The sequence below is a fragment of the Leptodactylus fuscus genome, chromosome 10 (genome assembly GCF_031893055.1).
Source record: "Leptodactylus fuscus isolate aLepFus1 chromosome 10, aLepFus1.hap2, whole genome shotgun sequence".
Taxonomy (NCBI): Eukaryota; Metazoa; Chordata; class Amphibia; order Anura; family Leptodactylidae; genus Leptodactylus; species Leptodactylus fuscus.
The window spans coordinates 58,719,022-58,742,609 of record NC_134274.1 but is presented as its reverse complement, the minus strand read 5'-3'; the positions used below and the strand labels follow the sequence as shown (position 1 = coordinate 58,742,609).

At 43.0% G+C, this 23,588-nt stretch overlaps 2 protein-coding genes across 3 annotated transcripts in view; one reads left to right on the top strand and one right to left on the bottom strand.

Annotated features, from left to right (window-relative positions):
* Positions 1-1,401: 1,401 nt before the first annotated feature.
* ANAPC16 (anaphase promoting complex subunit 16) lies at positions 1,402-16,570 on the bottom strand. 2 transcript variants are annotated; one of them, XM_075258612.1, is made up of 4 exons: positions 16,357-16,570; positions 12,043-12,192; positions 5,277-5,351; positions 1,402-1,907 (listed from the first exon to the last, which is right to left on the bottom strand). In XM_075258612.1, the coding sequence occupies exons 2-4, from the start codon at positions 12,182-12,184 to the stop codon at positions 1,771-1,773; spliced, it is 354 nt and encodes a 117-aa protein (XP_075114713.1). In that variant the 5' UTR covers positions 12,185-12,192; positions 16,357-16,570; the 3' UTR covers positions 1,402-1,770. The 2 variants fall into 2 exon arrangements, with proteins under 2 accessions (XP_075114713.1, XP_075114714.1); XM_075258613.1 differs by having other exon boundaries at positions 1,402-1,892; positions 16,357-16,565.
* A 101-nt stretch (positions 16,571-16,671) lies between these two features.
* The window catches only part of ASCC1 (activating signal cointegrator 1 complex subunit 1), a 208,193-nt gene continuing 201,276 nt past the window's right edge, over positions 16,672-23,588 (top strand). Inside the window, exon 1 of the mRNA XM_075258243.1 lies at positions 16,672-16,827. The gene's annotated coding sequence lies outside the window, so the exon portion shown is untranslated. The remainder of the gene's footprint in view (positions 16,828-23,588) is intronic.

Here is a 23,588-nt window from a genome sequence, read left to right as displayed (position 1 = left end):
TCCTGCAGTTCAAACCGAGCATCAGTATGGGGAAGAAAGGTGATTTGAGTGCCTTTGAACGTGGCATGGTTGTTGGTGCCAGAAGGGCTGGTCTGAGTATTTCAGAAACTGCTGATCTACTGGGATTTTCACGCACAACCATCTCTAGGGTTTACAGAGAATGGTCCAAAAAAGAAAAAACATCCAGTGAGCGGCAGTTCTGTGGGCGGAAATGCGTTGTTGATGCCAGAGGTCAGAGGAGAATGGCCAGACTGGTTCGAGCTGATAGAAAGGCAACAGTAACTCAAATAGCCACCCGTTACAACCAAGGTAGCCAGAAGAGCATCTCTGAACGCACAGTACATCGAACTTTGAGGCAGATGGGCTACAGCAGCAGAAGACTACACCGGGTGCCACTCCTTTCAGCTAAGAACAGGAAACTGAGGCTACAATTTGCACAAGCTCATCGAAATTGGAAATTTGAAGATTGGAAAAACGTTGCCTGGTCTGATGAGTCTCGATTTCTGCTGCGACATTCGGATGGTAGGGTCAGAATTTGGCGTCAACAACATGAAAGCATGGATCCATCCTGCCTTGTATCAACGGTTCAGGCTGGTGGTGGTGGTGTCATGGTGTGGGGAATATTTTCTTGGCACTCTTTGGGCCCCTTGGTACCAATTGAGCATCGTTGCAACGCCAAAGCCTACCTGAGTATTGTTGCTGACCATGTCCATCCCTTTATGACCACAATGTACCCAACATCTGATGGCTACTTTCAGCAGGATAATGCGCCATGTCATAAAGCTGGAATCATCTCAGACTGGTTTCTTGAACATGACAATGAGTTCACTGTACTCCAATGGCCTCCACAGTCACCAGATCTCAATCCAATAGAGCATCTTTGGGATGTGGTGGAACGGGAGATTCGCATCATGGATGTGCAGCCGACAAATCTGCGGCAACTGTGTGATGCCATCATGTCAATATGGACCAAAATCTCTGAGGAATGCTTCCAGCACCTTGTTGAATCTATGCCACGAAGAATTGAGGCAGTTGTGAAGGCAAAAGGGGGTCCAACCCGTTACTAGCATGGTGTACCTAATAAAGTGGCCGGTGAGTGTATATAGTCCTGGCATTGATCTGGCTGTCCTATTTTCATTGCTGCAGGCCTTATTTGTAATAGTATTTTCTAAATTTCAGAGGGGTAATGTGCCGTCAAACTGAAACCAAATTGTTCAGGAACATGACAAAGATTTGTGAACTTGGCCAAACATAAGTATAACTATCACCCCCACACCCGGACAGAAGTTATTACATACTGTACCTCTGTACCCAGGGCACTGGATGTCTCATTACCATTTTGTTTTTCATTAGATCAATGTAAACGTTCCCCATAATGAGAACACTGATGAAAAGTGAACGCATTACTTATCTTTATTTTACAAAATAACATAAAAACAACATTAAGCAAATATGCAACATTAAACTGCAAAAAAGATGAACCTTTCTTTGTATCCAAATCTGTACACATTCTTTCACAGCTTAGGATCTATGGTAATCTGCTGAATGGATCAGGACAGGTCACAACTGGTGCAAGTGTCCAACAAGTAGCAATCTGTAGAAGCTCTCTTTGGATCTGAAATGGCTGCAGGATAATACATTTGACCTGAAGAATAACTGGACACGATATATGATGCTGAGCCCTTTTAGTACCTTCTCATGACTGCATCCAAAAGCATACAGTTTATTTCATTTGTATTGTCAGAGTCAGGGATGGAAGCAGGCTGTAAGTCACTTTCCTCCTGAAGATGGTGTGAAGCCCAGGAGCTGCTCAATCGGTGTGTATCTCCATTCATCTGCTTCCAACTCCTCCACTAATCCCGCCAACTTCTCCATTCGGGACACTTGTTGATCTGAAAAGATTAGACCTAAACAAATGTTACTGCAACTAGAACAGGATCCTCCCCTGCCTCTCAAGGTTGCTCCACGACTTCAGGCCATCACTGAAGAGGATCATAAGGAATCTTGGCCTCTAACTAGAACAGAATCTTATCTGTGACATTTACAAGGCGTTCTTAGGTTGGCGACAAACTGTCTGCACAATTAAAAGAGAGACAAGGTTCTATATGGACTCATGTTTGTCCAAACAGTGTTCATGTTATGTCGGACTCAGGGACTAATGGGCAGCGCGGATCTCTCAGGTTTACATGTTGGGAGCTGCACGACACACGCAACGTACAATTTGTAGTGGAGGATTTTGGCTGTAGAAACACTGCAGATCCAATAATGATCTAGTCAATGGGGAAGCACTGCAGATCTAGTATTGGTGACCTATCCTAAGAATAGGCCATCAATATTAAGCCCTATAAAAGACTCCATTTTACTCCAACAGTAAATCAAAAAGTTTCATAAGTAAAATTAAATAGCAGATTACAAATCGAAAGCCATATTGCCTACAAAGCCAACAATTTATTCATTGTAGGATTAAAATCAAGTGTTACATTCTCAAGAATATTTAGTGTTTGAGGCTGGTTAATATTATTTCTAATTATTACCCATTTATTATTAATGTATTAGCACCATTATATTCTGCAGCACTCTACGTAAATTGTCATCACTCATTTTGACACCTATCGCATTGGGGCTCACAATCTATATTTTTGGTGTATGCGATGAATACAGAGGAACGCCACACAGTCATGAAGAGGACATACATGCTCCATGCAGATGGTTCCCTTTCTCTGAATAACCCAAACATCCAATGCTGCAAAGCAACAGTGAAGAATAGTAACGTGACTACCCTGTAGTAACTTGTCCCCTGACCAGTCTAATGTACTCTACTACTAGTCAGACTGACTACGTGACCAACATTTTTCACAGCAGGTCTAACAGCAGCAATGGAGAAAATTTTTGGCTTGTGGTCATGACAATCTTGCTAGTTGGCTTACACTAACCAGTAGCTTAAGAAACTTGTATTATGTTAGGAGAAAGACAATTTACATCCTTTTGCCCCGGGTATCAAAGAACAAAGCTTTAGAGCTGTTGGGGGACAAGATCTGGTCTCCTTCCATTTAATTGTACCCATCAGGGATAGGTGTTAAAGGTGCTGCCCTCAAGGGTATACAAAGCAATAAAGGAGGCAAAAACAGAGTTTATTCCCTTTGTAAGGAGTCTTAATCCTTGCATAGTATCTATAGCAGAGACCTGACTGCTGTATCCTCCATAGACCATATAAGTGAAGTAGTACCAAAAAACTAAGCTCCATGAAGGAAATTCACAGGAATAGAAAATGAAATGATAGAAATTAAAAGGGTAGAAAAATGAGGGTTGAGGGATCAATTTCCATCCCCTTAAACAAAAATACATAAGCAAATGCAAACTAAAAACCCAGTAGGATTGGTATTATAGATTGTCAATCCCATCCTGCAAGACTATAAACCTTTATGGATGACCAGACAGGAACATGGTATATAAAATCCAGCCATCAGGCAGACTACTCAGAAGAGCCTAGTCATTGGACTCATAGATCCCTGCTCCAATCCCTTTATTCATGGACAATGGTGAAAAGGCTGCAGATATGTTACTCAAAATAAAATGATAAGAATTCTCGATATACAGCTAAAATTCAGGAAGATAACAGTAAAAAGGGGTTGGATACTTTCAGAGCAATATTGAGAGACCCATGTTAATATTTGTATAATAAAAAGTCCATGTCCATGATCATGTGATATACGGACCACGGTCATGTGATGGACACAGGGCTCCATTCACCATCTCTTTATGGTGACCCCATTCACTGATTACTGTGGCTGAGATCTCCAGCAATTAGCTATGATCAGCATAGAAATCTGTCAGCAAATGTTTAATCCTCCTGCAGTGCCCCCACAGGGAAAATGAGGCATTACACTGTGCCCACTAAAATCAGTTTGTGTTTAGTAAATTCGAGTACAGGCTGGGTCCTCCAAAGCAGGAGATGCTCTTTGTAAAACACTGGTAAATGCAGGACAGAAGAGGGGACTGTCCTATTCCAAACAATAATGTTAATTCCTTAATAGGGAAACAGATGGTCTTTCCACAAGGCAGCAATGTTTTACAGGGTTTATAAACACAAACCATTTTCATACCAAAATTGCTGTTTATAGTGGTTGCGTTATTTTTTGCTTCCATGCGCCCCCTGCTGGAAGGAGGCTTTGGACAGAAGCAGACTCCTACCCTCACTGGCATCTGACAATTTAGTCCATTCTTATACTCCTACAGAAGGACTCTTCTCAGTTATACCGCCATGGTCCCACAAGGGTTCTGACAACAAGAGCAGACACTTATTTCTATCATCTGCTCTGCAGTGAACATAAGCTCACAGTGCAGAAACCCAGCTGGTGGTGCCATACTATGGAAGTAAATGCCATAACCCTTCACTTGATCTGTGTTTTTAACAGCATGAACATGGCAAATGACTACGATATTGATTGCTGCAGTTTCTTCCCCAACTACCAAGCACAGCGCCATACACTATATAGTGGATGTACTTGGTATTGCAGATCAGCACCATTCATTTAAATGGTACTGAGCTACACTATAGTTATGTGACCAATGAAGTGGAGCTCAATATAACAGACCTGGAATACCCATTTGAGTTTTTATGATTTATGCAGTGAATATGATATTTAATGATTGACAACCTGTATTAATAAGAAACTGTATACAATGTTCTAGCCTGGCCAATGCACATTCATGCTCAGCTGATGACTGATCTGAATGTGGAAAAGGGCTTATTTTCCCTGAGAACAAAAGGATGAGACGGTTGAATGATCAAAAGCACTTCATACACATAAGATGGTCAGTCACTCTTGGCAAGTTTGGCCTGTATACATGTGTATGGCCAGCTTACAACAGAGGTACTGGCAATGCTGAATGGAGGAGCATTGGAGAAGCAGGATGTTGAAAAAAACGTAAAGAGTGGAATGGGAGTTGTTTTACTTCACCCTTTCGGGTACCCCTGTGTAAAATGTGATCAGCTCAAGACTTTGGCACTGTCTCATTTCATTCCCTCCCTACATCATGTGTCACATCACTGTGGCTACTGAATCAAGTGATTTTTATTCTCGGTGTACATACATCACAAGGTCTCTTGGCTTTTGTACGACTTTGCTGTCAAGCTAAAAACAGTAAAGTACATTCTATACAACTATGAAACACCATTTATAGACACCTTTCTTAGACCGCAGAAATCTGTTGGCCAAGACACTCTTTTCTAGGGTATGACTTGAACATAGATACAATTTTCATTCATTACTTACCATGTTTCACCTGCTTTAGCGTTGATGCAACTTGATAGCTGAACACGGATTCACACAGGAATCTCTCGGAGCCATCTGCAAACAAGAGGGAGATATTACTAAACAATGTTCTATTTACCTGACCAGATTATACGACCATCTGATGATCCCCCCTACACTTACGAGAAAGGTCAGCTGAATCCAATGGGACCGGCCAACTATCTCAGGTGTATGGGGACCACAAACTCTCTATAAACAGACTATGTAAGGGGATAGAAGGAGCGGCCATGCTGAATCTCAACACCCAAGGCTGAGAAGGCTGTTCTCAGTGGAAGATAAGCCACTGCCGAGTATCCCTGACAGTGGTTTAAGGCCCTTTTAGATGGGCAGATATTCAGGGCACTGTGTAATGGGGACAGGGCTGCCAATAATCTTGCGCGGACATTAGACATCGGACACTAGCTGTGTCCGTTACATTTTGCATTATTTTAAATGGGACATCATGTAGTGTCCTTTACGGTCCGTGCCTGTCCTTAAGTGTCCGTTCACAAAGATGTCCGATTTTTCAAGCGGACAGCAAAAACCTACATGTAGGGGAACATGGCACAATGTCATCAGTTTGATTCGTATGGAATCTTTGCATGTCTTTGTATGACATGGAAGGTACACGGAGGCACAGTATATTATTATTATTATTATTACTATTGTTTATTTATATAGCACCATTAATTCCATGGTGCTTTACATTTGGGGGATACATACAGTACACAGAATATACAGGTAGATATAATACTGACAGTGATCGGCTGGCACAGTGGGGTAGAGGTCCCTGCCCGCGAGGGCTTACAATCTATGAGGGAAGGGGGGAGAGACAGAAGGAGAGGGGGGAGACTGTACAGATGGCAGTGCGGTGATAGTGTTATTGGGGGTTGTAGGCCTTCCTGAATATGTGAGTCTTAAGGGCCTTTTTGAAGTATAGGTCCATAAACTTCTTGGTGGTTCTGTGGATACTGTACATATAGTACTCGGTGGTTGTACTGAGCCATATTATGCTAGTGTATGTGAGTTCTGAAAGACGTGAAAATAATGTGAAATTCACCAAAGCTAGTGTGAAGGTTCAGTACAGTAGTTGCCTATAGTAACTAAGGTACAGCTCATTTGTTAGAAGCCATGTTAAAAATTATCTGTTGCTTTGGGCAACCACAATTCTCTAGTTTTGACAATTCTCTCCCCCAAAATGTGGCATATTGCCTAGATAGATAGTACAGATGACATGAAACAAGTGACAAGACCACAATGAACTTCTACAATCTCACTGTGTAAACAGCGGCCATCCCTTACTGATAAGACAAGCCCCTGTGTAAACCTGACGGCTTTCACTAGTCATCTGAAGCCTGTCATCTATCACAAATATTTTTAGCACGGGCAACACAGTGGCTCAGTGGTTAGCACTGCATTCCTTGCAGCGCAGGAATCCTGGGTTCGAATCCGCTAGGAAGAACATCTGCAAGGAGTTTGTATGTTCTCCCCGAGTTTGCATGGATTTCCTCCCATACTCCAAAGACATACTGATAGGGAAAAATGTAGATTGTGAACCCTATATGGGCTCAAACTCTACATAAAAAAATATTAATAATGATGATAATACGATTGCTTGGAAAAGACAAAAGCTGTGTGTCCGAAATCTGGCTCATCGATCAGTGAGGTATAAATAACAAGTGAGAGGTACTATGGGCTTGAGTGATATTTATATCGAGACCCCAACAACATCTACAAGCATACTGCCCTAAACTTCTGACCCGTACCTGTTTAAACAAGAGTAAAAACTTTGTTTCTTTTAATGCTCTGCTTCCTGACACAGTGAGGTGAGCATATCCCGACTCCTCCTCCACGACAGTATACATATCCCGACTCCTCCACCACGACAGTATACATATCCTGACTCTTCCTCCCTGGCGGTGTGCATATCCCGACTCCTCCTCCACGACAGTATGCATATTCTGTCTCCCCCTTCCTGGCGGTGTGCATATCCTGACACCTCCTCCATGACAGTATACATATTCTGGCATCTCCTCCACGACAGTATACATATCCCGACTCCTCCACCACGACAGTATACATATCCTGACTCTTCCTCCCTGGCGGTGTGCATATCCTGGCTCCTCCTCCACGACAGTATACATATCCTGACTCTTCCTCCCTGGCAGTGTGCATATCCTGGCTCCTTCTCCACGACAGTATACATATCCTGACTCCTTCTCCACGACAGTATACATATCCCAACTCCTCCACCACGACAGTACACATATCCTGACTCTTCCTCCCTGGCAGTATACATATCCTGACTCCTTCTCCACGACAGTATACATATTCTGACTCTTCCTCCCTGGCAGTGTGCATATCCTGACTCCTCCTCCATAACAGTATACATATCCTGGCTCCTTCTCCACGACAGTATACATATCCTGACTCCTTCTCCACGACAGTATACATATCCCAACTCCTCCACCACGACAGTACACATATCCTGACTCTTCCTCCCTGGCAGTATACATATCCTGACTCCTTCTCCACGACAGTATACATATCCTGACTCCTTCTCCACGACAGTACACATATCCTGACTCTTCCTCCCTGGCAGTATACATATCCTGACTCCTTCTCCACGACAGTATACATATCCTGACTCCTCCTCCATAACAGTATACATATTTCGACTCCTCCTCCCTGGCGGTGAGCATATCCTGACTCCTCCTCCACGACAGTATACATATCCTGACGCCTTCTCCACGACAGTATACATATCCTGACTCCTCCTCCATAACAGTATACATATTTCGACTCCTCCTCCCTGGCGGTGAGCATATCCTGACTCCTCCTCCACGACAGTATACATATCCTGACGCCTTCTCCACGACAGTATACATATCCTGACTCCTTCTCCACGACAGTATACATATCCTGACTCCTCCTCCATAACAGTATACATATTTCGACTCCTCCTCCCTGGCAGTGTGCATATCCTGACTCCTCCTCCATAACAGTATACATATCCTGACTCCTCCTCCACGACAGTATACATATCCTGACGCCTTTTCCACGACAGTATACATATCCTGACTCCTTCTCCACGACAGTATACATATTCTGACTCTTCCTCCCTGGCAGTGTGCATATCCTGACTCCTCCTCCATAACAGTATACATATCCTGACTCCTCCTCCACGACAGTATACATATCCTGACGCCTTTTCCACGACAGTATACATATCCTGACTCCTTCTCCACGACAGTATACATATTCTGACTCTTCCTCCCTGGCAGTGTGCATATCCTGACTCCTCCTCCATAACAGTATACATATCCTGGCTCCTTCTCCACGACAGTATACATATCCTGACTCCTTCTCCACGACAGTATACATATCCTGACTCCTTCTCCACGACAATATACATATCCTGACTCCTTCTCCACGACAGTACACATATCCTGACTCTTCCTCCCTGGCAGTATACATATCCTGACTCCTTCTCCACGACAGTATACATATCCTGACTATAGTGCATGTAAAAGAGCAAAAAAGTGGCACTACTGCAGCTGAGGCAGAACTGCTTTATAAGCAGGTTAAGGCAAAAACTGCATATGGGCTCAGAAAAAAGATCCCTGGTGGTGCTCACTATTATAAATACATCAACATTTGGCACGTGAAAAAAATAGAAAAGAAAAATAGGGCACTCACCAGTCAACGGATCTAAAAACAGCAAAATTTTATTTCATCCTTAAAATACAAGGTCAGCCATTTCGACCATCAGGACAGAGAAGATGGAATGATACAAAAAAGAAAAAAAGCGACAATCGTTTCGTGCGTCTAGCACTTCGTTTTTAGATCCGTTGACTGGTTAGTGCCCTATTTTTCTTTTCTATTTTTTTCACATATCCTGACTCTTCCTGGCAGTGTGCATATCATGACTCCTTCTCCCCAACACTTTAGAGTAGGTGCCCTAAAGCGCTGAAGAAGAGAAAGGATACGTACACACAGTCAGTTTGATAAATAATAAATATACACTTTGCATGTGCATGCATGTACTTTTACTACAGCCTATATCCCTCATGAGATCATTAAACACAAAGCTAATCTAATAATGCTATGCCAGAAGACACCCACCAACCACATGATCCTCAGATCTAATAAAGGCAGAGGGGCTTCTGAGGAGGGTTTTTGTGCTGTAAGGTGTTACATGCCAGAAGGTATTATGGGTCCTGTATGGTGTTATGTGTTAGGGTGGGTTCACACTACCGCCACTGTCTGCTTTGGACAGAAACCCCAGGGAAACTGAACAGCTTGCCGGCGATCAGCTTTAAATCCCATTCATATGAATGGGTTTTTAAAGATGACCGCCGGCAAGCCGTCCCCTGTCCAGTTTTTCCAGGGTTTAGGATGGAAACCCCAGGGCGGACAGTGGCGGTAGTGTGAACGCCCCCTATTAGCAGGTGAGGTCCTAGCGTTACCATCAATTGGCTGGTGAGGCTAGAGTAAAAACTATTTGAGAAGCCCTGGTCTAAAGCGTGCAATTGGTACATTATAAAATACATTTATCTGCGTACGTGTTTGTGTCTCAGTATAAGAACACTATATGAGATACACTATACACACAGGACAGTATAAACCTGCAGCATTACTGGCAGATACTGTAACCACGGTTGTCTATAATACTGCAGTACTATACATCAGCTCAGAAGGTACTGTCTAGACTGCCCTAAGCCCAGTGACAGCAGGGCCACTTTACTATAGCAGGATTCATAGACATGCTGCTTCTTTATAAATCAGATAGGAATGAGCAAAGGATTCTTCTGCCAAACTGTTTAACTGTTCCCCAGGGCTTAAAGGGAATGTGTCATCAAGAACTAATGCAGACCACAGACCTAAATAGTTGTTAGAAGGTTAATCCTAAATCGTGGGTGTAAAGCGTGGCTGCCCTGAACCAACAAAAGAGAAATGAAGTACATTCTACTCATTATACTGTATATTTATTTTTAGACAGTCACAGAACAATAAGAGAACCCTACCTACTGTGGCTGGCTAAAAAAGCTGCACATAAGGATGAGAAGATAACCAGCCACAATAAGGAAACCAAGTGCCAGATCATAGAAAGTTCCTGCATCCATGGCCATATGCATCAGCAACCTATCGGGACTAAAGACTGTCATCTCTAAGATGGTAGATTAAATGTTTTGACATTTTTCCCTATTTTATTTAGAAAAAAAACGGAAGAGTATTAATGTTTAATGGTCTACACATGTAAATATAGTTATGTTCATGGGAAAATCCCGGAAACTTTGGAGTTATGAAATCATTTGCTGCCCTCTAGTGGTAAACAAGCTATTTACAACCTGTGTAAATCCATCCATGGTTATCCTAACTGGTTACTCCAGAACATCTACTATATATTGTCATATATTCCATAACTTGATGAAACCTAAAATACTTAGCTCTATAAATAGATAAAGGGAATGATCTGCTTGGCTCTGCTCACTAAGCCACTGTAGTAAGTACATGTTTATTATGCATCACGTGTTTGAGAAGGAAGGCTTAAAACGCAAATATCCTGCTGTACGCCGCATTGTTTCTGGGTAAGGAGTGCGGTTACTTCCAACCTAATACAACAAAACATTTACTACTACCATGTATCTGTCACCAGCTGCAGTGACGGCCGCTTTAACTACAGTATAGGTACATCCGCATCGGGCCCTATAGTTGCGGCGTTCCCGATCAGCTGGACAGTCCCGCGACAGTTCCCCCTCATGTTGGACAGTCCCACATTTTGGGTGCTGTACCACTGATTTGGGTGGCAGGCAGTGATTTCTGCTTGCTATCCAAAGGACACAGATAGAGGTTGAATACAATAGTGGAGCGGCAGGGATGCGCAATGATCACTGAGCTGGAGACGTTACAGCCGGCTCCTGCAGGACTGTGGAAACGCGGTGAGAGCGGGTTCACATCTGCGCCCTGGTCTCCGCTTTCAGGTTTCCATCTTTTGCCGACAGGAGATGGAAACCCGGCAGTGTCCGTCCGTGACCGTTTTGTGGTCTCCGCAGCGAAACTGTTTTTTTTTTTTTAACCGGACACAAAGTCCTGCAAGTCCGACTTTGTGTCTGGTTAAAAAAAAAAAAAAAACGGTTTCTCCGCGGAGACCAGGAGACGCTAATGTGCGGACACTTTGCAAACCCATTCAAATGAACGGGTTTGAAAAGTGACTGTCAGTTTCCATTTCCTGTCCAGTTTCTTGGGCAGAAGACGGAAACCTGAAAGCTGAGACTGGGGCACAGGTGTGAACCCGCCCTTAGGCAAGTATTCTTTGTTTTATTTGGGTTTTTTGTGTGGGGGTTGAGGGAGTAGAGGGCCTTATGAGAGGGCCATTTATGGGGAAATTAAGTTATGAGAGTAGAGTTCACTTACAAAAAGTTTGAACAGGGCCCCCTAATGTATTAAAACGGCCCTGAGTGCAGGGTCTGTGTCACTAGCTGCAGTCACATCAGAGGTGCAGGGTCTGTCTCACCAGTTGCACCTAATGACTTTGTGGATCTGGGAACTTGTCTCAATCACAGTGAAGCTTAGAAAAACGAGAGACTAAAATAAATGACCTCAGAAAGTCTTCATAAATCTGCCCCAGTGGGACAATGATGGTAATTTGTCTCTAAGGGCTGACTGTACAGCGGTTTTCACACTCTGAAACCACTCATAAAACTCACAAAACAAAACAGAAACATTGCTCTTTATTTCCATGTACCTTCCAGCATCTCCCCGGCTGCTTTTGGACAAGTGAAAAGTGCTTTTCTTGGTGGGGCCAAGTCTGAAACACTGAAGCCAGATCCTGTAACGGAGCTCCCGCTCACACCACCGGCTGATGAAGACGATGACGAGGCAGCCATGACAGTGTCTGCGAGACAAGCAAATAGAGAGCTTATAGATTGTTTACATATATAGTACATAATGATGTCTGCTTCCTGCTCAGTATCTATGGTAAATGTTACAATAAAGGGGTTGGCATAAGGTCCTGCCTGATATGCTGTAGATCAGGCATGTCAAACTCAGGGTACCCCGAGGGCCACATGACTAACAAGAGGTTGTTGCGAGGGCCGCACACAGCAGCTAATGTCACACACGTATTTTAACAGCAGTCATGAAAACAAGATATGAAGTAGTAATATGTAACAGCAACATATATTTAACAAAAATACAGCAATTAAAATCTAAACATTTATTTGCTATCATTTTTTTCAATCTTTTTAGTGTTCTGTCCTGAGGCCTGACACCTCTTTGTGCTAACAATTGTTGGTATATCAGGCTGAAATGACAACGCAGTGCCTACTTTAATTAAAGATGATAAGTGGTGATCGGTCAGCCTTGTTCTCTGAGAAGATTTTGTTAGTTTCATAAAAGAAAATTATCTGTTTACATATACACCCTTCATCTGCCCCCAGTTTCATGTCCCCCCTCCATCTTTGCCCCCAGATTCATGTCCTCTCCATCTCTGCCCCCAGATTCATGTCACCCCATCTCTTCCCCCCAGATTCATGTCCTCTCCATCTCTGCCCCCAGATTCATGTCCCTCCCATCTCTGCCCCCCAGATTCATATCCCCCCATCTCTTCCCCCCATATTCATGTCCCCCCTCCATCTCTGCCCCATATTCATGTCCCCCCTCCATCTCTGCCCCCAGATTCATGTCCTCTCCATCTCTGCTCCCAGATTCATGTCCTCTCCATCTCTGCCCCCAGACTCATGTCCTCTCCATCTCTGCCCCCAGACTCATGTCCTCTCCATCTCTGCCCCCAGATTCATGTCCCCCCATCTCTGCCCCTAGATTCATGTCCCCCATCTCTGCCCCCAGATTCATGTCCCCCCATCTCTGCCCCCAGATTCATGTCCCCCCATCTCTGCCCCCAGATTCATGTCCCCCCATCTCTGCCCCCAGATTCATGTCCCCCCATCTCTGCCCCCAGATTCATGTCCCCCCATCTCTGCCCCCAGATTCATGTCCCCCCATCTCTGCCCCCAGATTCATGTCCCCCCATCTCTGCCCCCAGATTCATGTCCCTCCATCTCTGCCCCCAGATTCATGTCCTCTCCATCTGTGCCCCCAGTGTCATGCCGTCCCCTCCTTCATCTGCGCCCAGTTTCACGTTCCACCTCTATGTGTACACACATTAAACTTACCTTCTCCGACGACTCTGAGTCCTCGCTCCCCCGCCGCACTCTCTCTCTTGTGCGCGCGCTAACAGTTGTAGACGCGATGTGACGTCATCATATCGCGTCTACACAGCGAGTAGCAGCGTGAGTTTTGTACATCTGCGGCCCGCACAAAAGTCTCAAACTTTGGAGACAAAGTTGGAGACTTTTGTGCGGGCCGCAGATATGCTTGTAAAGGGCCGCATGTTTGACATGCCTGCTGTAGATGGTGCTGTAGGCAGTGCTGCCCCCTGTGGCGGTTGTTAGGAGGAATCTACCAATTATGGTTACTTGTCATATTCTGGATGGCGCTATAACATAATTTAAGATAAGACGTTCTGTAATTTCATACAAATATAGCCCGGTAGACAAGCAGTGTATGTAGGTCTACAGAGGAGCTTCATACACAACTGACAGAACTGTTTTTACCAAGACTGAGGCCTTTACAAGGGAGCACAATTCCAGATTTGCTCAGGATCAGGTTAGGGGATTGTTGCCACATCTCCCACCCTATCCAAAGCAGAACGTACATCAGGCAGAAGCAACTCCCTGTTCACATCATGTAAGCCGCTCTGCCCTTTGTTCTGAGATTATCTGAAACCAAAATGACTAACTTGGAGATAGACAGGTCGATGAGACTGAAAAATAATGAGATAAAAAGAGCAGATCTCAGCAATGAAGAAGACTAACCACTAGGCACTAACCAAACTAGTAAGCAGTGACTGCTCTCCTAATGGTGTAAGGAGTGGTCGCAAGGCTCCAAGCTCACCGGCACTAACTCACTGCTAATCAACTTTCCTGTCCTTATATACCCCCAAGGGTAACTTTTACATTTACGTTGTTCTGGCCTTTTATTTGTTTTGTTATAGGACCAGAAAAACGGGCTATCTAATGACGAGTAACAACAAATCCTGAGGACCCCATTGAGTATAGTGGGATCTGTCAGGAGTCAGTATTTTTCTTCCTAATATTGCTGGGTGAAAAAGTCAGAGTTGGAAGACCTGGCGCAGATGTGCACACAGCCTTAGCATGATATAAACCACTGTTCATACCAGTAATATAGTAGTAAAGTTATCTATTTAAGGCCTTATTAACACGGTCAGTGTTTCGTCACCGATTTGCACCAAAACCAGGAATCAAGACTACACAGGGGTAAGGTATAATGGAAACATTTGCATCTGTTCTAGGTTTTTCAACCCTGTCCATAGCAACCAGTGTTTTAGGTCTTCAGCTCAAGGCTATTTTAGCAAGAATAGGTGTCTTAGTAGAGCAGACAATAATTTGCAAATCTATCAATGGCTAATGATGTCATTTTTGGGCAAATTTGGGTGATTAGCCCTTTTAGACATGTTGTGCACAGTACAGGTGAATGTGGCTTAACAAAGCCCCAGTCACACTCTCCATGTAGATTTCAGGACTCCCAAGGAAGGTTCCAAGTTTTCTAAAGCTGATGCAACAAACTTCACAAGCTAAATGCAATGCAAAATCTGTATGTAGGATAGCAAAAGCATACGTAAGTGATGCAGGGATAGTCAGCTATTTATAGGTATGCAAATACCTCATGGATGGGCCTGATTTGCCTACAGACAGATGCAAATGCTCCATCTCTCCTCTGGAATCGGTGCTCAATGTATAAGTACTTAATCCTTCAAGGCTGTCTATAGACAAATCCGCCATCTGATTTTCATATCTGTAAAAATAGGATTATCTCTGCATTGCCTCATCAGTGTGTGGCCACAAATGCATGCTTGTTCTCCAATGGAAGGCTCCTACAAGGCACTATTAGGCTGGTCTTACACGGCTGTAACGTAAGTCTGCAATTGAGGGTTTTTAATTGCGGACACATTATATTCAATGTGACCTCTTACACCACCGGATATTTTATCCGTGGTGTGGCCTGGCCGCAACCGAGGTCCGCACTTTATAGAACATGTCCATAATGGCCGTGAATTGCGGCACAGCACGGACTCGCTCATAGAACTCTATGGGCGAGTGCGGCAGGACACGGACGTCTGCGGAGTCTATGTTGCCGATCAGCAACTTGCGGACTGTACATTCAGTACGGTCGTGTCAGACCAGCCTTAGTGGTGTGACAGATTCTCCTTCCAGGGGTTTTCTTATAAAATGATTGCATATCACTAGGATATACCATCACCTTATGACCGGTAAGGGTCCACCCTCCAGGAACCCCATCAATACTAAGAAAAAAAAAAGTTTTTAAAAATAGATATAAAAAACCCTAAATATTTAAATCACCCCCTTTCCCTAGATCACATAAATAAAAGTAACCATAAACACATTAGTCCGAAACCGCCCAAAATATTAAAATATAAAAACATTTGTCCATATAGTAAACACTGTACAGGGAAAAATAAATCAAGATGACTCATTTGGTGTTTTTTTTTTTACCAGTTTACCTTTCTAAAAAAATGGAATAAAAAGTGATGATAACATTAGAGATAAGCGAGTAGTATCCAATCGAATACCTCGCTCGCATAGGAATGCGTGTAAGCCGCCGGACACCAAGGGGTTAAAAGCATCAAATATTCACTGCGCTTAACCCCTTGGTGTTCGGCCGCTTACACGCATTCCTATGGGAGCGAGGCTCATCTCTAGATAACAGCATCCAATGTACAACATTGTATCAATAACAAGGACATATTGTCTGCGTCTCCTAAGGGTTAATAGGATCCTAGAATACAATGGGGATTAGATGGTAGGGGGTAAATGACATTACATTAGGTAACATAGAGGGGGGGGGGGAATAATAGGACATAGGATAATTAGGTCACATGACTAGAATACACAATAGATGAACCATCCCAGATGTCTAATAAGAAACAGATTGTTATAGAACACAATTCTATACTCACCGGATGGCCAATGAATTTAGAAGAAGATAAACTGGAAGGGAACGTCCGCTCAACTGACTGTGACGTGACGGGAGTGACACACAGGAGAGAGAATAGCCGGCGGACCGGAGGACGGACGCTACGGTAGGTGTAAGAAAAAGCTTAAGGACTTGTGCTGACATAAGCGGTCACGTGATCGCAAGTGATCTGAAATGGAGCATGCTCAGTTCATCAAAGGTCCTTAGACTTTAGACGCTACTGTGCATACGCCATACAAAGTTACTTGCAATCACGTGACCGCTTATGTCAGCACAGGTCCTTAAGTTTTCCCTCACGCCTAGTGTACCGTACGCCCGGCTGTCCGCCGGCTATGCTCTCACCTGTGTGTCACTCTCATTCCGTCACATCCTGTTGAGCAGAGGTTTCCCATAGCGGTGACCCGCGCATTTCCTTCATTTAGCTCCAGCTTCTTCTAAACTCATTGGCCATCCGGTGAGTATAGAGTGTTGGTTGTGACTAAATACTATACTCGGTAAGAACCTGCTCCTTATCACTTATAGTAAATAGCCGGCTCAGTGTGAGTCTTCCATTTCCCATTACTGGGCAGGACCTTTCTGCCCCCTAGTGGTCAGATCCTGAACTGAAGTAGTATTTAGGCAGCTCACAGTGATGTCCCCCACTCTAGAGGCATCAGGTCTTCACCAGTATACAGCCAACTCTCTGTGAGACATCATTTGCAGGGACCATTTCTGCCCCCTATGGGTCAGGTACTGAACTCCTACTTAGCTGCTACACATTGACTTGGCTAACCCCCCCTCTCTATAAGGCTCTTTATAGTAACTAGGTTCCAGCTTCAGTAATGTTTGTAAATCTCACAATAAAGTGACGACATTAGATGACAAGACGCCTTTTATCTTTATTATTCCAACAATTATTTTTAAATCAACAAAAAAAACAAAACATAGAAAATTGTTTCTCAGCGTACCGTGTGACCCTTCCTTCTCCACGTATTATTTACTTACAAGGTTTCACACTGCTGATAGTATTTAGCTGAATTACACTGATCTGGCTATTTACTATACTTCATAAGGACCGTTCCCAGGCAGCATATACTTACAAGGATTCATACTAGTGAGGTCCTTTTCAGTGATGGCCAATTCATTGTGAGACGGCTAAATACTATCACTGAAAAGGAGCTCACTAGTATGAATCCTTCTAAGTATATGATGCATGGGAACGGTATGACGCACAGAGTATAGTAAATGGCCAATTCACTGTGAGATGGTTAAATACTATTTACTATACTCTGTAAAGACCTTTTTCATGAATCATCTACATACAAGGTTTCATCCTAGTGAGGTCCTTTCCAGTGATAGTATTTAGCCGTCTCACACTGAACTGGCTATTTACTATACTCTGTAAGGACCTTTTCCATGTATCCTATACTGACAAGGTTTCATACCGGTGAGGTCCTTTCCAGTGATAGTATTTAGCCGTCTCACACTGATCTGACTATTTACTATACTCCGTAAGGACCTTTTCCATCTTTCATGTACTTACAAGGTTTCATACCGGTGAGGTCATTTCCAGTGATAGTATTTAGCTGTCTCACACTGAACTGGCTATTTACTATACTCCTTAAGGACCTTTTCTATGTATCCTATACTTACAAAGTTTCATCTTGGTGAGGTCCTTTCCAGTGATAGTATTTAGCCGTCTCACACTGATCTGGCTATTTACTATACTCCGTAAGGACCTTTTCCATCTTTCATATACTTACAAGGTTTCATACTGGTGAGGTCCTTCCAGTGATAGTATTTAACTGTCTCACACTGATCTGGCTATTTACTATACTCCGTAAGGACCTTTTCCATCAGGTCCTTTCCAGTGATAGTATTTAGCCGTCTCACACTGATCTGGCTATTTACTATACTCCGTAAGGACCTTTTCCATCTTTCATATACTTACAAGGTTTCATACTGGTGAGGTCCTTCCAGTGATAGTATTTAACTGTCTCACACTGATCTGGCTATTTACTATACTCCGTAAGGACCTTTTCTATGTATCCTATACTTACAAGGTTTCATACCGGTGAGGTCCTTCCAGTGATAGTATTTAGCCATCTCACACTGATCTGGCTATTTACTATACTCTGTAAGGACCTTTTCCATGTTTCATATACTTACAAGGTTTCATACCGGTGAGGTCCTTTCCAGTGATAGTATTTAGCTGTCTCACACTGAACTGGCTATTTACTATACTCCGTAAGGACCTTTTCTATCTTTCATGTACTTACAAGGTTTCATACCGGCGAGGTCCTTTCCAGTGATAGTATTTAGCTGTCTCACACTGAACTGGCTATTTACTATACTCCGTAAGGCCCTTTTCCATCTTTCATGTACTTACAAGGTTTTATACCGGTGAGGTCCCTTCCAGTGATAGTATTTAGCCGTCTCACACTGAACTGGCTATTTACTATACTCCGTAAGGACCTTTTCCACCTTTCATGTACTTACAAGGTTTCATACCGGTGAGGTCCTTTCCAGTGATAGTATTTAGCTGACTCACACTGAACTGGCTATTTACTATACTCCGTAAGGACCTTTTCCTTGTTTCATGTACTTACAAGGTTTCATACTGGTGAGGTCCTTTCCAGTGATAGTATTTAGCCGTCTAACACTGATCTGGCTATTTACTATACTCCGTAAGGACCTTTTCTATGTTTCATATACTTACAAGGTTTCATACCGGTGAGGTCCTTTCCAGTGATAGTATTTAGCTGTCTCACACTGAACTGGCTATTTACTATACTCCGTAAGGACCTTTTCCATCTTTCATGTACTTACAAGGTTTCATCCTGGTGCGTCCTCTCCAGTGATAGTATTTAGCTGTCTCACACTGAACTGGCTATGTACTATACTCTGTAAGGACCTTTTCTATGTATCCTATACTTACAAGGTTTCATACCGGTGAGGTCCTTTCCAGTGATAGTATTTAGTCGTCTAACACTGATCAGGCTATTTACTATAGTCCGTAAGGAACTTTTCCATGTATCCTATACTTACAAGGTTTTATACCGGTGAGGTCCTTTCCAGTGATAGTATTTAGCTGTCTCACACTGAACTGGCTATTTACTATACTCCGTAAGGACCTTTTCCATGTTTCATATACTTACAAGGTTTCATACCGGTGAGGTCCTTCCAGTGATAGTATTTAGCTGTCTCACACTGATCTGGCTATTTACTATACTCCGTAAGGACCTTTTCTATGTATCCTATACTTACAAGGTTTTATACCGGTGAGGTCCTTCCAGTGATAGTATTTAGCTGTCTCACACTGAACTGGCTATTTACTATACTCCGTAAGGACCTTTTCCATCTTTCATATACTTGCAAGGTTTCATCCTGGTGAGGTCCTTTGCAGTGATCGTATTTAGCCGTCTAACACTGATCTGGCTATTTACTATACTCCGTAAGGACCTTTTCCATCTTTCATGTACTTACAAGGTTTCATCCTGGTGCGTCCTCTCCAGTGATAGTATTTAGCCGTCTAACACTGATCTGGCTATTTACTATACTCTGTAAGGACCTTTTCTATGTATCCTATACTTACAAGGTTTCATACCGGTGAGGTCCTTTCCAGTGATAGTATTTAGCCATCTCACACTGATCTGGCTATTTACTATACTCCGTAAGGACCTTTTCTATCTTTCATGTACTTACAAGGTTTCATACCGGTGAGGTCCTTTCCAGTGATAGTATTTAGCCATCTCACACTGATCTGGCTATTTACTATACTCTGTAAGGACCTTTTCCATGTTTCATATACTTACAAGGTTTCATACCGGTGAGGTCCTTTCCAGTGATAGTATTTAGCTGTCTCACACTGAACTGGCTATTTACTATACTCCCTAAGGACCTTTTCCATGTTTCATATACTTACAAGGTTTCATACCGGTGAGGTCCTTCCAGTGATAGTATTTAGCTGTCTCACACTGATCTGGCTATTTACTATACTCCGTAAGGACCTTTTCTATGTATCCTATACTTACAAGGTTTTATACCGGTGAGGTCCTTCCAGTGATAGTATTTAGCTGTCTCACACTGAACTGGCTATTTACTATACTCCGTAAGGACCTTTTCCATCTTTCATATACTTGCAAGGTTTCATCCTGGTGAGGTCCTTTGCAGTGATCGTATTTAGCCGTCTAACACTGATCTGGCTATTTACTATACTCCGTAAGGACCTTTTCCATCTTTCATGTACTTACAAGGTTTCATCCTGGTGCGTCCTCTCCAGTGATAGTATTTAGCCGTCTAACACTGATCTGGCTATTTACTATACTCTGTAAGGACCTTTTCTATGTATCCTATACTTACAAGGTTTCATACCGGTGAGGTCCTTTCCAGTGATAGTATTTAGCCATCTCACACTGATCTGGCTATTTACTATACTCCGTAAGGACCTTTTCTATCTTTCATGTACTTACAAGGTTTCATACCGGTGAGGTCCTTTCCAGTGATAGTATTTAGCCATCTCACACTGATCTGGCTATTTACTATACTCTGTAAGGACCTTTTCCATGTTTCATATACTTACAAGGTTTCATACCGGTGAGGTCCTTTCCAGTGATAGTATTTAGCTGTCTCACACTGAACTGGCTATTTACTATACTCCCTAAGGACCTTTTCTATCTTTCATGTACTTACAAGGTTTCATACCGGCGAGGTCCTTTCCAGTGATAGTATTTAGCCATCTCACACTGAACTGGCTATTTACTATACTCCGTAAGGACCTTTTCCATCTTTCATGTACTTACAAGGTTTTATACCGGTGAGGTCCCTTCCAGTGATAGTATTTAGCCGTCTCACACTGAACTGGCTATTTACTATACTCCGTAAGGACCTTTTCCACCTTTCATATACTTATAAGGTTTCATACCGGTGAGGTCCTTTCCAGTGATAGTATTTAGCCGTCTGACACTGAACTGGCTATTTACTATACTCCGTAAGGACCTTTTCCATCTTTCATGTACTTACAAGGTTTCATACCGGTGAGGTCCTTTCCAGTGATAGTATTTAGCTGACTTACACTGAATTGGCTATTTACTATACTCCGTAAGGACCTTTTCCTTGTTTCATATACTTACAAGGTTTCATACTGGTGAGGTCCTTTCCAGTGATAGTATTTAGCCGTCTAACACTGATCTGGCTATTTACTATACTCCGTAAGGACCTTTTCCACCTTTCATATACTTACAAGGTTTCATACCGGTGAGGTCCTTTCCAGTGATAGTATTTAGCTGTCTCAAACTGAACTGGCTATTTACTATACTCCGTAAGGACCTTTTCCATCTTTCATGCACTTACAAGGTTTCATCCTGGTGCGTCCTCTCCAGTGATAGTATTTAGCTGTCTCACACTGAACTGGCTATTTACTATACTCTGTAAGGACCTTTTCTATGTATCCTATACTTACAAGGTTTCATACCGGTGAGGTCCTTTCCAGTGATCGTATTTAGTCGTCTAACACTGATCAGGCTATGTACTATAGTCCGTAAGGAACTTTTCCATATATCCTATACTTACAAGGTTTTATACCGGTGAGGTCCTTTCCAGTGATAGTATTTAGCTGTCTCACACTGAACTGGCTATTTACTATACTCCGTAAGGACCTTTTCTATGTATCCTATACTTACAAGGATTCATCCTGGTGAGGTCCTTTCCAGTGATAGTATTTAGCCGTCTCACACTGAACTGGCTATTTACTATACTCCGTAAGGACCTTTTCCATGTTTCATATACTTACAAGGTTTCATACCGGTGAGGTCCTTTCCAGTGATAGTATTTAACTGTCTCACACTGATCTGGCTATTTACTATACTCCGTAAGGACCTTTTCTATGTATCCTATACTTACAAGGTTTCATACCGGTGAGGTCCTTCCAGTGATAGTATTTAGCCATCTCACACTGATCAGGCTATTTACTATACTCCGTAAGGACCTTTTCCACCTTTCATATCCTTACAAGGTTTCATACCGGTGAGGTCCTTTCCAGTGATAGTATTTAGCTGTCTCACACTGATCTGGCTATTTACTATACTCTGTAAGGACCTTTTCCATCTTTCATATACTTACAAGGTTTCATACCGGTGAGGTCCTTTCCAGTGATAGTATTTAGCCGTCTAACACTGATCTGGCTATTTACTATACTCCGTAAGGACCTTTTCTATGTATCCTATACTTACAAGGTTTCATACCGGTGAGGTCCTTTCCAGTGATAGTATTTAGCTGTCTCACACTGATCTGGCTATTTACTATACTCCGTAAGGACCTTTTCTATGTATCCTATACTTACAAGGTTTCATACCGGTGAGGTCCTTTCCAGTGATAGTATTTAGCTGTCTCACACTGAAATGGCTATTTACTATACTCCGTAAGGACCTTTTCCATGAATAATATACTTACAAGTTTTTATACCAGTGAGGTCCTTTTCAGTGATCGTATTTAGTCTACTCACACTGTGCTGGCTACCTCTCATACTCCAGAATGACCTTTTCCATGTATCTTATAATTAGAGGGTTTTATACCGCTGAAGTCCTTTCCAGTGTTGGGATTTATTTCACAATATGCAACTGAGCAGCCCGGAGCATTAATGGACAGCTCCTTTGCTCCAAATTGCTACACCCCATAATCCTCTCATACAATCTCCATCCTCCTTCCCCCGCCCTTCTCTGGGCGACATGGAGCTATACTGAATTCTCACATGGCCCTGTGCCTTTCCACCAGAAGTGTGAAGCATAGTTTGGTGCAATGGAACCGCCCTCAGTGCTCCAGATCGCGCATTTCTATATTAATCACTATCTTAGCAACAGGGACACAAATTTTCATGGGAGAGAAAGGTGTTACATTGAGGTGAGCCTGACCTGAGAGCATATTGATTGCTGTGGTCACTTCACTAATTACCTAGCACAGCGCCGTGCACTGTATCGAGGCTGTGCTTAGTATTGCAGCTCATCCCCATTAATTTGAAGTAGACTGAGCTGCAGCATGGCCGTCTACTGTATGGACGTGATATCTCTGCCTGAGTAGAAGTGAAGCTCAGCAGCATATTCGTAGAGTACCCATTTAAGAACCTCCATAATGGAGTTACTTGATTACTTCCTCCAGGCACCTCATATTAGGAACTCTAAGGCCAGGTTCACACAGACATTACAGTCTCTGAGAGTGAAGCTGTGGGGGATACAGGGACTC

Coding starts and splice junctions, on each gene's coding strand:
- ANAPC16 (XM_075258612.1), bottom strand. CDS start 12,184: ATGGCTGCCTCGTCATCGTCTTCATCAGCCGGTGGTGTGAGCGGGAGC. Junction 5,352..12,042: donor AGCCGGGGAGATGCTGGAAG/GTACATGGAAAT, acceptor TCTTGTTTGCAG/ATGGCTCCGAGAGATTCCTG. Junction 1,908..5,276: donor GCTAAAGCAGGTGAAACATG/GTAAGTAATGAA, acceptor ACATTTGTTTAG/GTCTAATCTTTTCAGATCAA.